The sequence below is a fragment of the Xiphophorus hellerii genome, chromosome 7, assembly GCF_003331165.1.
Source record: "Xiphophorus hellerii strain 12219 chromosome 7, Xiphophorus_hellerii-4.1, whole genome shotgun sequence".
NCBI lineage: Eukaryota > Metazoa > Chordata > Actinopteri > Cyprinodontiformes > Poeciliidae > Xiphophorus > Xiphophorus hellerii.
Window position 1 is genome coordinate 10,530,630 of NC_045678.1, and position 14,521 is coordinate 10,545,150.

The 14,521-nt window shown below is 41.2% G+C and overlaps 1 protein-coding gene across 1 annotated transcript in view; it reads right to left on the minus strand.

Moving 5' to 3' along the window:
- Positions 1–383: 383 nt before the first annotated feature.
- Positions 384–14,521, minus strand: part of clybl (citrate lyase beta like) — a 63,265-nt gene continuing 49,127 nt past the window's right edge. The window contains exons 4-8 of the mRNA XM_032568184.1: positions 9,644–9,745; positions 8,430–8,523; positions 7,241–7,408; positions 3,863–3,987; positions 384–2,398 (exon numbers count right to left, since the gene is read on the minus strand). Of these exons, the coding sequence (XP_032424075.1) occupies positions 2,303–2,398; positions 3,863–3,987; positions 7,241–7,408; positions 8,430–8,523; positions 9,644–9,745 (585 nt within the window). The 3' untranslated portion in view covers positions 384–2,302. The remainder of the gene's footprint in view (positions 2,399–3,862; positions 3,988–7,240; positions 7,409–8,429; positions 8,524–9,643; positions 9,746–14,521) is intronic.

A 14,521-nucleotide genomic window follows, 5' to 3' on the forward strand; every position in this document is an offset into this window, starting at 1 on the left:
CTGTTTTACTGTAGGAAATAATGCTTTAATTGCCTTAGAAATTCACCTGAATGCGGCAACATAAAGCCAAAGTCATTCTCACTAAGTAGGACATTTTTTATTTGACACTTATTCCACTGTGTTGCACCTCAGGTGGAGCGGTGCGGTAAACAGGATTGAATTGGAAAAGACAGTGATGGCAGCTACAAAAAAAAAAAAAAAAAAGAAAAAAAAAAAGGTTGTTGGGTGTACCCAGATTTTTTCTGTCCGGGATTCTGTTTCAGAGCTGTAACAGAAACTGGATCAGAGCATTGTGAGGGGAGACAGCTGCCTGAACGTTGCGCTTCAAATTATTGCAGTTATTTTGTGTATCTTCAGATTTCTGTAAGTATGTATTTTTTTTGAGAATTTTGTAAATATAACCAACATACAGTACCCAAAAAGAACTAAAGTTAACAACTTTCCTAAAAACAATTATATTTAACTATTTAATATCAAAATAATGAATTGATATGCCTTGTTATTTTATGGTAAACGTATTGGGCTAGCTGAAATGTGTGTTCGACTGGACATTCTAGGTTCATCACAACATCATCAGTGAAATCTTAAGCCGGAGCAACAAAAAAAAAAAAAAAAAATGAACAAATGAATACTACTAGTCATTTCTGAAAAATAAAAAATGAATGAATGACAGAAATATAGACAAAATTAACATACAACTATAAATGGTGACAAACTAACATTCAATTCAATTCCGGATTTTTTCTGACTCTTTATGAACTTGGTTTACATGTTTGTGTTTCATACATTCCACCTATTTTTTTTTTTTTTATTACTTGATCCCAGAGATCAAGTTAACTTATTCATTTTATAACTTATTTGGCCTAAAACGACAAGCATATTTGGATTGAACATTTTTAACTGGAGCGATTTTTAATGCAAATGTGCGAAAGTTTCACAAGCAAGAGGAAAACATTTCAAAGTTAAGCAAAGGTTAGAGAAAAACATGGCAACAATCTGCATTCTAAGTAATCGAGGCAAATTGTTTTACAGTTTATACATTTGATATCACAGAAAGTCCAAAAACGGCTGCAAATATTACGTTTCAATCAAACAAAACACTTTTTTTTCATTAGAGTTTGAAAACAAGCTCAATATGTTCATATGGCAGCAAAGAGTGAACCAGTTTCGAGTCACCGATGTGGCCAATTGCCAGTGCGACGGCTTACTGTCGGGGTCTTTGGCTGGACGCAGGAGCCGTTTCTGTCTCTCTCTCTCTCTCTTTTTATTTTCTTTTTTGTATGGACAGGACTGGCATGGACACCGGGTCTGTCCCAGACACAATACATCATACAGTAAAGGAAAAGAAACATGAAAAAAAAGAGAGCGAGAGAGAGAGCGGGGATGAGGTGGGGTAGAGGTGGTATGGCGCCTTTCATTACCATGGTCACCAATGGCACTATTAACCATTCGACACCCCCTCAATTATCCTCCCATCCGCAGTCAGAGAGACAAAGCCTCGGTCCTGGTCTGCTGGAGCAACATGGCCACTAATCTGTCTCTCCTCGAACATCACACCCACTTCACAGCCTCTGCGAGTCAGACAAGTGCTCCACAAAGACCCCTTTTGTGCTTTCATTTGTGACTTCTTCACTCCGCTCATTAAGGAGTTCATTTTTCATGTTCCGCTGAAGCTATTTTCGACGAACGCTGCTGTAAGCACACGTCGCCCTGATGTAGAAAATGAGTGAAAGTGTTGCTGCGCACAATTTACTTTCAGGCCTTGCAGTTAAAAATAAAAAACACAAATGAAATTGAGAATTTCTTTCTTTAGCTTTTTTTTTGACACAAAAACGCGAGGATGTTCGTGTGAAGGCAGGCGGCGGAGGTCCCGAGTGGAGCTACGAGGCCCGAGGAATGGACCCACCACAACAGAGTGGTGTTGTTTGTTTACCCTTTGCTCCCTTTCCCCCCCGCCTGCCAGGACGTGCTGATGGGAGAGCATTCATCACGACTTTTGAAGCGACGGAGGGTGTGGGCGCGCAGGCTGCACAGTGACATGATGGTGAACGCTCTATCAGAAAAACTGCGCAAGGTTCATTTCCAGAGGACCGCACTGCTCACACGCCACAGCAAATTCAAGCAAGATTCTGATAAGTATATACATGTACATAGCTATATATTCCTGTCATAACACAAATATAGACCATGTTTTCCACTGTAATCTTGCACTGGGGGGATGGTTTGTAAAGTTTCTGAAGTGCTCATTTTGTCTGTGAGAATCCCAGTTTCCTGTCCTGCTTCAGACCTGCGGCCCTTCCGATTATTTCTTCGACACCGCCGCAGCGAGGGTCAGGATGTTCTGAGCCTGCTTCAGCGAGGGCAAGTCAATCATGCTGCCGCGGAAGGTGAACGCACCCTGAGGAGAAACACAAACACTGCACTGGAGACGCACGTTTCATACATATAATCAGTTGCAGAAGTCAAAATTCTGTCAATATTTTGGGAGTTGGTATAATAGCATGGTTTTGTTTTTATATTCTCAGACATGAAACTGGGTAGACAAAGGAAGAGTGAAAAATAAATAAATGGATAAATAATATACACACACAAACACACGAAGGGCTCGGCTGAGGGACGGCTAAGATATGAATCCCTTCGGGCGCTGCCCTGGCAGGGAGAGAGAGGTGGCGGGCAGATTGTGTATTACCTCAGCAGACAGCCCACAGAGCTCGGCACACAGGCTCCAACCATGCACTAAATTAGGGACAATAATATTGTACACTTAATTGGCCCAACTCCCCTCCCCTCACTGTCCTGAGAGTCACCCGGGGGTGTACAGTACGCAGCCTGAGCTATGGAGGTGTGCACACAAAGGATCAGTGTGAGCGTTGGAGCAGAGAAACAGCCGTGTCATCGCAGCGTACGGGCAGCAGAGAGATGCTGGCCAGTTACAGATGGATCCTGTAAGAGCTGCTCTTTTATGATACCAACAATCAGGCAAGAGACAGTATTAGATTTTCATGGCATCATACTCTCAAGTAAAAACATTGGGCTACTTATGCAAAAAAGCAAAAAAAGGAATACATGTAGCATTAATCTTTTATACTAGCGTTTATTCATACACGAAGAACAATTATTCCTGCTGCTGCTGCTACAGTAAAAATAATTACATAGAACCTTTGGATATTGTTATTTTGAATTAGATGCACAGACCTAAAAAACAGCCTGAGCACAAACTAATTTCACTAGTAGTTTTCAAGTGCTTATATGAAAGAATGTTTTAGTTATTTTCTTATTTTAAATTAGCACCTAACATTTCCTTGTTAATTAGTCAGGCTATCTGCTCAGGGAGAGCATGCAGTTGACTTTTTAACATATACATGGCCTCCCAACTGTAGTTTTAATTGTATGTTGCCAAAACGTTTGTTATTTTTTTAATACAAAATGTTCTGTCTAAAAATGCAAATAGGCATTTCTTAACAGGAGTGACGGTAGACATAGCATTAATTTCAAAACACGTCTGGTTTTTCAAGACCAGAAATGTTTAAAAATATTGAAGTTCAGCTTTCTTATAAGAGAGGGGAGGGTGTAGATGATGAGCAGTTCGTAGAAATAAGTAGGGGAGGGGGGAGCTCTGCATTACTTTATGCTTCATACAGCCAAATAAAACAGCTCTGATCATGTCAGGGCTTCAAGACTTTAATCTGTGGGAACTGTGCGATGTAAAATTGTAAGAGTTTTGATCATCAACTTTTTGAATCTCCATCAGTAACAAGCCCATGCCTAAATACAATAAATAATATCAAAGTCTTGTTTGGCGTTTAAGGTCGAAACAAAATCATTACAGAGAAATGATTCATGATTCTACATCTATTATTACCTTTCCTTCTTTCTGATGCTGGTCAAAAGCAGCGATGAGCTCCTCGGCCCACTGGACCCTGTCTTGACTCGGGGAGAACTCCTCCTGCACAGCCTGGATCTGCCCGGGGTGAATGACCTGCTTACCTGCAGAGAAACACACAGACACACACACGCACACACACCGGAACATTTAGCTCTTTTAGTCGAAGATATTTTGCCCTTTCAGCATTTCATTTTGTTACATTTATATATACAGTATATATATATTTAAAAAAGGGAGCAATCTTCCTGGGGACGTTTCATATCCACCATGCATCAATTGGTACCTGCTTTAACAACTGTCATTCTCTCTCTTCTGCTCATTCACGCAGTTTTATGACTTTGATCAACGTCATCTAACAGCAGGTGATCCCTCAGGTATTTTGTTTTGATTAAGGGTAGTTTAGAACTTCTATGCAAGAGATGCAATATGAATAGGAAGATTAAAAGGTAATAAGAGAGGAGAAGATGGAAATACACAACTGACTTGTCTCTGACTGCATGTCCAAACAGACTGAGGTGAAGCAGATGGGAATGAAACCACAAGAACTTCATAAGAGTTCACTACAGCAAAAGAAAAGTCTGTCGCTAAAAAAACTGAAACTGAAAACTAACAAGGAGATATGTCTCTGTTGGTCACAATCTCACACATACACACACATGCACGCACAGACACAGCCATCTTCTCCGTTAAATGTGGCCAAAGGCTGCGGATATAATCCCGTGTACATTTGCAGATCAAACTTGTAGTGATAAAGTTGAGGGTTATGAACATGTCTGGCGAGAGCGGCGGCTCAGCGGCAGCCAGCGGGAACCCGACACTTTAGGGCTTAGCTCTGTCGCCAGCAACAAATCCTTCAAGGTGGCAGTGCGGGCGGGCTGCACGAGCGAGTAGGGTTAAAAAAAAAAAAAGAAAAAGAAAATCACAGAGGAGAGGGCAGGGAAAATGGGGGGAGGAGAGAACCCAGTTGCTTCATCAAGCTCTGCCCACCCTAGTTAACCCATGAAGAAAAGATCTGGCAAAGATCACATGAACTCTGAGGTGTTTGGTTTGCATTTTCACGTCATAGTAAACATAGTACGATAGCTGGTGGCCATAAATGTAAGAAAGCATTTTTATTGAGAAAGCATGTTATACTACAATAATAGTAATAATTACAATAATAATAATAATAATAATAATAGAATAATTACAATGCGTTTGCTTTCATATTTTTTAACTATTTTTTTCAAAAAACAGACAAAAACAAAACAAAAACAAACAAGAACTTGGCCCATAGCCAACCTATAGGATGGAAAGATTTATATATCAGACCTAAAAAGCTTGACGTATTATGTCCATATTTTACCACAAGAAAGGGTATCTTTATGTCAGCCCATCTGCGTGTGTATGTGTGTGCAGCTGTTTAGAACAACAAGAGAACGATGGTTCCAACAGGGTCGGCTGGGTGACTCAGGTGCCCTTGGTTACAATCCATTGGTTCTCCTAAAATGCATCATTCACGCCCCGCAGCCAATCCCTGGCTGCCGTGTGGGGCTGGCACCTTATTGGAGGACGGCTATTTAGCAAAGTGCTCTCAGGCGAATGATGGACAGGGTCCTGGGGACTGAAGTGAAATATGGTCCCTGAGAGCAGAGGAATTGTTTTTCTATCTCTAAAAAATGCAAACCAACAGCTCCGACTATATAAGATAGGAAGTTAATAAAATATTTAACTACAATATTATGAAAGATGATATTTAATTATCTTCTGGTGTGCACATTGGTTCAAAACAATTCTGTCTTAAGCTCCCCAGTAAAGAGCACTGGTGTTCTGTACTCTGCGCTTAATGGGTGCTGCTCCCAGCTTAGGTTGTGCCAAGGTCAATTACTGCACAGGTAGAGCTTCTGGCAGCACCGTATTATTGCTTAAGCACACATGGGCCAGTAATAGCTACTAACCAAGATTATACCGAGTACCCATGGCTTGTACGGCACTAATCCACTGCTTTAAATGCTTCTGCTCCCTTTCAAACTGAACCATTTATTTCATCAACCAGCTGTTTCCCCCTCCCCAGCTTTTCAACCTCATGCACCGAGAGATAAACTGCAAATCTGTCAGGCCCGAACAAATACAAACAATTAACAAAAAGGATTTTCGGTCTATTCTTGCCTAAGCTTGAGGAATCATGTGCCGAGTGTAGCTCTGAAGATGCAGAAATAGGACAGACAACAAAATACACGCGCACGCACACGTATGACCCTGCAACACACGGGAGGGTGGGAGTGGCAAACAAGGTCACCTGGATGAGTTTCAGTGGGAAACAGCAAGAAGTGCAACCTACACACTGATAAAACATGATGTGCAGGTATTTTGTGTGCTTCGATACGCGCCCTGTGACGAGCAGGTCATTGATTCAATGTCTCTTCTTTGCCATTTTTTTTCCCCTTCCATGGCAACCAATGCCTTGAAGAACTGTAGAAACCAGGAGATTCAGCTACTTATTTTCCCACTTCCAGTTTCGACTTCTTGATGGATAAAATAACTGAGATAAAATAATAAAGCCAGAAAACATGGCAAGAATTGCTATGAACACATTCATGAAAAAACAAATCTTCAAACCTTTTCTTAAATAACTTGTTAGAAACAATAAAAACTATTGATCTGCCAACACCAGTTAGAATTTTGTATATGATCCAACTATATAGGTACGTATTTGACATTTTAAACTAGCAATGAGAAAATATGGGCAAGATTCTTAAAAATGGTTAAATAGCCCTTTAACTTAGGTATGAGTATGAAACTACATACCAGACATTAACTTCAGCGTCAGTAGCCAGCTGCAGTAAATAGCTATGGTTTCTTAGTATGTATAAGGTATAATAGATGGGGCAGTGCTTCCTACTGAATGACATAAAACTGGGCTAAAGGAAATTTGTTAAATGTGCAACTGAAAATGTCGACATTTTATGAGAGCTAATGCTGCCCCCAAGGATATGCCGCTCTGGACAAAGAGCCACGGCATCAAAAACCGGCACTGACTAGAATACAGACTCCTCAGGAAACAGTTGTCTAAATTGTTAATATTTACTGAGAGTGGATGCAGACTCTAAATTGTTCTGTCGTGAAGCACAGATAGATATTATTTTAAGGTGACGTCGTCATTACAAAAGAACAATTCTAAATAGTAGGACATCTTGAGTGCTTTTAGCAGATGAGACCTTTGCAATGTTCTCCCACAGGGAGGATCCAGAAATGATACGGCGCGCAATTAATACAACAAAAACTGATAACAACGGGAAGCAAGCGCAGTTATCAAAGGAGCACCTGGAGGATATTAATCATGATTACAGTCAGAGAAAGAGGCAGAAATGTTACCAGTGAAACCCATGAGAGCTCCCTCCTTGGCCTGTAGCCTCAGTCCCTCCACATCTTTATAGTCGATGTAAACCAGGTCGATGGCCTGCAGCCCAAAAGCTTTGGTGGTCACCACCACCTTCTGCCTCGCATAGAGCAGCTCTCTGGCATCCTTGGTCCGCGTGGCACCTAAGGAGGGCCGGGAGGCAAATGCAAGAATGCTGAGGTAGTAGAGTGAGAGGTAATAAATAACACATATAGTGACTCTAAACTTAGAAGGAGGCTTTTTAAATCAACCAACAGGAGGGATAAACATTCAAATATACAGATTTTCATACAAAACCATTACTTACCTTTCAAAATGTTCAAATTTTGTTTGATTACAACAAACATTCAGTATTTTTTATAAGGAAATTATGTGACGTATCGAAACAAAGCGATTGTTTTAAAGTGAAAGGAAAACGATACATGTATTGATCTCCATCTTCCCTTTATACTCTGACCAACTTTCCTGTCTCTTTTGAAGAAAAGCATCTCACAGCATGATGCTGCCACTACCACGTATCTATCACCTTTGTGTGTTGAGAGTGATGTTACGTCTTGGTTTCCCTGCACTCCGTTTTATAAATGAAAAGGCCTGTTTAGCTCATGGCTAATACTTTTCCTGTAAACAATGAACAAGGGCATCGTGGCTGCTTCTCTGATTAATGATCTCCTTACCCTGCCTGTCAGCTTAGGTGAAAGGTGATGTCTTAGTCTGTTTGTTTAATAATCTAACCCTGTTTAAAATTTCTCCGCAGTATTATCCCAGCAGCATCTGGCATATTCCTCGGTCTTCATGATGCTGATTATCCACTGATGTTATGTGACAAACTACTGAGGCCTTCGCAGAACAGCTGGATTTACAGAGACTAAACTGAACACACATGGGCTTTGTTAACTAGTGAAGCGATTCCTGAAGACAAATGACTGCACCAGATATTATTTAGTGGTATACATATGCACGCCACATTTGTCACTACTCTGCGTTGCCCAATCGGTTTCAAATCCAAACAAAAATATGTCGGTTGTTGTTTTAAAGTCAGAAAGGTGGAAAGGTTTTAGTGGTTTGAATATTTTTGCAAAGCACTGCACAAAAAGTAACGGTGTGAATATCTAATCTGCTGTTCTTTAATTGTGTAGAAATATAAGCGCAGAGTGTGACCGACACCTATGCTGGCACAGAAGTCATCGGAGCCAAACACCACGGCGTCATGGTGGAGCCCGGCCCTTGGAGCGAGTTGGCGGATTTCCTCACACACGGCCTAACAGAGAACAAAATACATCAGTATGACAGTAGCAGGAGCAGCCGGACAGAAGAGACACATTTTCAACATCAAAAACACAGAAACAACCACGAGCAAACAAAACAAAAAGGAAAGAAAGAGAAAATCTGTGAATTCACCACATGGATTAGTTCTGATGTCTTATCAGGAAGATATAGTCTTGAACTCTACAGTATTTTTGCAAGACTGCATTTTTTCCTTTGTTTTCTCATGTTCCTTTTAAATTATATTTTGACTTGAAAGACAAAATTGTATTTGTGCACACATCTAACAGTACCAATAGGGAAATATTAACTGTTTCATCTAGGAAATTGCTCGTTAATTTATTGTTTTGGCCAGAAATCTGCTCAGGGCTCACTAAAAGATTGGAACAAAACATAATTAAAAGCCACACAGGTGTTATAGATAAAAGCGCATTAGACTAGCAGCCACAGTCATGCCTGAAAGAACAAAAACCTGGACTGTCTGTAGTAAAGAGTGACATTTAGTCGGATGTTTTTCAGGCGTTTGGTTTTTTTTTCATCTTCAAATTAATACCGCCTCTAGCTGTGCTACAGCAAGTTTGTTACCTGGTGTTCAGTCTGGGCGAAAATAAAGGGTTTTTTCAAGAAAGCAGAAACAGGCAAACCCTCGTACCCCCCCTCCCTTCCCAACCACCAACAAAACACACAGTACACAGGCACAGGCACACACACATACACGATCATAAACGCAGTCAGAGAATTATACTGAAGAACTGACAGATGAACTAAAAGAAGGGCTGCCAGCTGGTTACTCCCCAAATCTGCTCTCTTTACCCCTCCAAGAAGCAGAAGGTCATGCTGCACTGTTAGGGAAATCTGACTGACTCCAACTGAAATATCCTAAAGTATTTTCTCGCTATGAGGATATTAAATTAGCACTAATTAAACAATGTCAGGAAGTCTGAGGACGGAGGGCATTTTGAGAGGGGGTGGAGGAGCTTTAGATCCTTTTTCTTTCTGGATGTTGTCGAGTTCTCCTCATGCTGATGGAGTCTTTAATCTAAAGCCAACGACGAACAAACAGCAAAAAAAAACTCTGACGTTTGCAGTTTCCCTTTTATTTACTCGTAATCTACCTTAAAATTGAGCAGGCCCGCAGCGGTTTCCACGAAGGTGACGAGGCGAACGGGTTCTGTCAGCGTCCGTCCTTTCAAGTTGTGCTGAAACCTGTCAACAAACTGAACACACGGGCAACGTCTCAGGCTCTGCTCATTAACAGCACCCACGGTTTTGTGTGACTGGGAGACAATAAAGCACTCAGCAATCGCAATAAATTAATTTACTTGCAGCGCTTTCGGCCAATCATGTTTACACAGTCCAAATAAGTGGGAAAATAGATTTTTGGTCACACGAAAACCTATTTTGTTTTAACCCTGAGAAAAAACATATTTTCTCATTTCATTTTTTATGTAACCTGGCACTATTTTTAACATTTGGTTGAATTTGTCAATGTACGTTTATCACTTCATTAGTATTTACAAATAACATTAACAGCATAACTCATTATAATAACAATAACCTTTATTTCACCAGATAAAAACCTCGCTGAGATCTACAATCTCTTTTTCAAGAGGGACCTGGCGACATAGCAGCACCTTTTACAAGTATCAACATTTACATTCAACCATAGAAATAGATTTGTTTAGTTTTAAAAGCCCCAGGCACTAGATTTTATCCAGGGGTAGCAGAATAAAAGGGGATGGATATAATACAAACAGCAAGGAGCCAAGAAATGGCACAGAGAGTTGCAATGGAAATGGGCCGAATGCAAATTCAACAAACAAGAGCCAGCTACAAAACTGTGCACTGGATTTTAGTTAAGGGTAGCCAAGTAAAAATGGCTGAATACAAATTTTGTAAACAACAAAAGCTGATAAGAAACACTGCAATGGGTTTTAGTTGGGGGTGGATGAGGCAAGGGCGGCATGGGGGGGGGGGGGGGGGGGGGGGGGGGGCTGAATATGAATTGTACAAACAGCAAAAGGTAGCTAGGAAATTATGGAGTGGATTTTATTCATAGGTAGCAGAGGAAAGGGGTTTGAATGCATAATACATCATGAAAACAACGTAATCATTTTCTTTCAATTGCATGCCTTTGCAATATTGAAAATTCAGTCACTTTAAATTTGGATGCGTTGTTCTGCGGTAACAACTGCAAAGGATTACAAATGTTTTCAAAACCTCTGGTAGGATAAAAACGGCGGAGCGGGGGAAAATGTCTTCATACGTTAAAATTCCTTGCTTGACAGAAATCCCGACACCTTTATTACCTGTGCCTTGGCAGTTTCAGTCCTTATTCAGAAACACATCTGTGGAGGCTCACGTGGCGCAGGGAGCAAGCACAGGAGAGCAGCAACAAAAGCGAAGAAATAAAATATTTTACATTAACACCAGGGTTCCCCCCTTCGTCTGAAGTGTTCTGCTCTACCTTCTTTCAGAGGTTCTCCTCCACTACAGCTTGTGCTCCCCTGAGAGAGCACGCAGACATGTAAATGCACCCACGCACACACACGCCCCACCCGCACACACACACAGAGAAGAAACAAAAGTGCAGGAAAAGGAAGAAGAAACAAGATTTGGGACGTCTTTGAGCGTGTTTTTACCACCGCATTATTCTGTTTTCCGCTTGCCTCCTCCGTGGCGGGGAACAGGGGAGAGCGCAGCAACAATCAGAGAGCGATGTGACACTTTGCTGAGGCCTTTTTGCTGCACGACTCCTGCTAATATGCAAGCTCACCTAAAGTAGGGTTTTAAAACCCGAGTTTAATTCTTTGAAGACCAAAGCATTCCGATTTTTTCCAACAGACCAGTTCACAGCTAGCCCTGGACTGCCAGTGGGGTTGCCCAAATTCCTAAATCTATCATCTGGAAACACACAAAAGCCCCCTCCGTCAGATATTTCCTTTCAAAGCCAGACAAAAAGAAAAAAAAAAGACAGAAAGAAGAGAGAGAGCAAAAGCTCAGAAGAAATGTCTACCTCCGAGTTCCCCCTTCCTCTCCGTCTGCTCCTTCTTTAATACATCAGAAATTAAAAATACATAAATATATAAACATTACAAATAACCCCAGGTACATCATGACTATTTGTCCAAATGAGGAGCACAATAGCCCTCACACTCACCACTCTTGTTCTGAAAACTGAAAGAGTGGACCTCCATTGAAGAGGTTCGGAAAAAAAAAAAAAAATAGAGGCAATTTTAATCATCTCTCCATTCAATCTCGGTTGGATAAATCATATCGGGGAGATTTGCATAAATACAAACCATCAAAGACTTTTCATCTTCAAAGAGGTTTTCAAGACCCAATAGGCTTTGTACTGTAATCATCTGAGGTCACAACCCTGTGGGAGCAAGGCTGCTATGGCAACATAAAAACTAACGCTGGGGGTTTTAGCATAATATGCCCCCCTCCCTCGTCAACACAGGAAGGGTTTTTTTTGGGGAGGTTGGGGTGGGAGCAGGGGCTGGGGGGGTCTGAGACGGAGTGTGAAAAGAGGGTGTAGATAAACCCATTTCTGTGACAGAGAAGACCCAGACTGATGTGGCCTCGTTGTTGGGGAATCCAGCAGACGTCGCCCCTGGCTGGGCGAGCGGTTTAGGTCCTACTGAGGGAGCCAGGTGATGGCTCTACTGGACAAAAAGAAAAAAAAGAAGAAGACTTCCATGATTACATGTTTCTGTCCTTCCTCAAAACTCTCCTCTTCAGCTATTATACACCTTGAGGGTCTGATTTGCTAGCACAAGAGGCGCTATAGTGGCTGTGTATTGTTACTCTGACACTCACAGCAACCACTAACTGTCAATGGCTATCAAAACTAAGACCCTTTACGGTGCTATTCAGGGCAAAATTGAAAAAAAAAAATTAAATAAATAAAAGAATTGTTATAAGGGAAGAAATAACACCTCTTCTTGCCATTCAGAGCCACAACGCAAACAAGCCCTCTGACAATTTTCGACTCGCAATCGTGAAAAGAGAAGGAGGGAGAGACGGGCGCGAGAAAGGAGGCTATAGTGGGACAAGTTTCAATTAATTTTCTTCAAAAGGGGGCCAGATTAAATGTTTCCGGCCTGCTGAAGTGTTCATTTCACAGAGGGGAAGCGGAGAAAAGGGGTTGAGGGGAGGGGACGGGAGGAGGAGTAGAAGAGGAGGAGGAGGAGCGGGACAGGGCGCGATTCTTTTGGTCCCCGGTGCACACCAAATAGTGTGGTGGGCAAAGAATGCGCACGGCTCCGAATCTGTGTGAGAATTGTCCTCGAACAAAAGAGTGCGTGTGTGGAGGGGGGTTTACGCCTGTTACAGCCCAATAAGGCCTGTCAGTCACACAAGAGGCTGGAGGAGAGCAGAAAGGCCGGGCAAAAGAGTTTGGCACAAAGAGAAACAAGCAAGTCCATCTTTTAGCGACAAATCAGGCTGAAGGTTCCTGTGCCAATATCAATAAAAAAAAAAAAAAAACGAAAGGGGTGAAAAATAAACAAGTGACGGATTTACTGCCCGGCCTAACAAGAGCGGAGAGAATCAGACACATGCTTACAACGCAAACACACACACACACACACAACCACAGAAGGAAAAGTCTGGGCAAGGGCACAGATGGAAAGAGCTGTGAGGGACTGAGGTGACATCGGATGAGCATGCATGACAGAGTCGAAGCCCAATGCAGAACTTGTCTTCGTCTCTGGAGCGTGTGTGCGCCTGCTGGTGCAGAGACAAACAAATAAATCTCGACAGAAGCGAGGTAAGCTTAATAGCCAGCGTGTAGGTGGACTTGAATAAACGTACAATCAAGCGCATTAGTGTCACGAAAGGGAGGACTGGGGGGGGAGGGGGGATAGCAGGCAATTATCTGCATCATACAGCTTTTAATTAGCCAACAGGTTGTTTTTTTTTCAATCTTGCAATGATAACAATAATAATTTTAAAAGGAAAAATGCATGACAAAAGTGTCTTTTTGAAGAGAATAAAAGTAGTGCAGGATGAAAAGCTGGAGCAGTGAATAAGCGAACACCTGTCAGCAATTATGCTGGGAAGAAAGAAAGGGCAGCAGGAAATAGACGTGTTCTAATTAAAACCACTAGTTAAAAACTTCCTGCGCCTGCCACTAGACCATGTATGCGTACATATTAGTGTGTGTAGGGGTGTGTGTGGGGACGTTCGTGTGTTTGCGAAGGTTTCCAACCAGACCAGACACATGCCTTTCACAACAGATTTAACTGAAGCCTTTTAAAAGGCTATATTAGCCACTTAAGAAAGAAAGTTCAACAGAACATTTGCCTGTAATAAAATCAACCCAAAAATTACAAAAGCTCAAGCATTCAGAAGTTTGAAGCATATTTATTATCTTTGAACTATTGCAAACACGCAAACAATGAAAAAAGAAAAGAAAAAACTGACATTGACAGTTTTTATTTTGTGGTAAATGAAGCATATGGAGCTGATCAAAAAGGTCTACATTAATGATGTCCCTCTCTCCTGACCTTTGAGAACTTGACATCTGTACAGCAGCCTTTTATGGAAACCCACAGGCACGGTCAATGACAAACAAACGGCTCTTAACTACATGTATTCATATTATTTCCAAAGAACGTAGTACATATATAAAGGTCAAGTACAGGTTTTTTTTTTATTAAAAACCCTTTTAAAGGCATCAGACAAGCTCTTGAATAAATGTATTCTATTATGCAATTGCGCCACAATATTTACTTATTGATATTTGATATTTACACCAAAATATTTGGAAAAATCCCAGGATCCAATTTGCATTACATTTATTTTGTATGGGGAAAAAATATATATATCTTGTCTGGATATGATTTATTTGAGCAAAATTATCTGAGCCACAAATACTAGCACCACCAAATGTTTCTATAAAGCAAATGCATCTAAGACATGTTTTCAACTTATACTTAATTTTCTTATGCTGACCCAAGTGTCTACATGGTAATCAATGACTTACT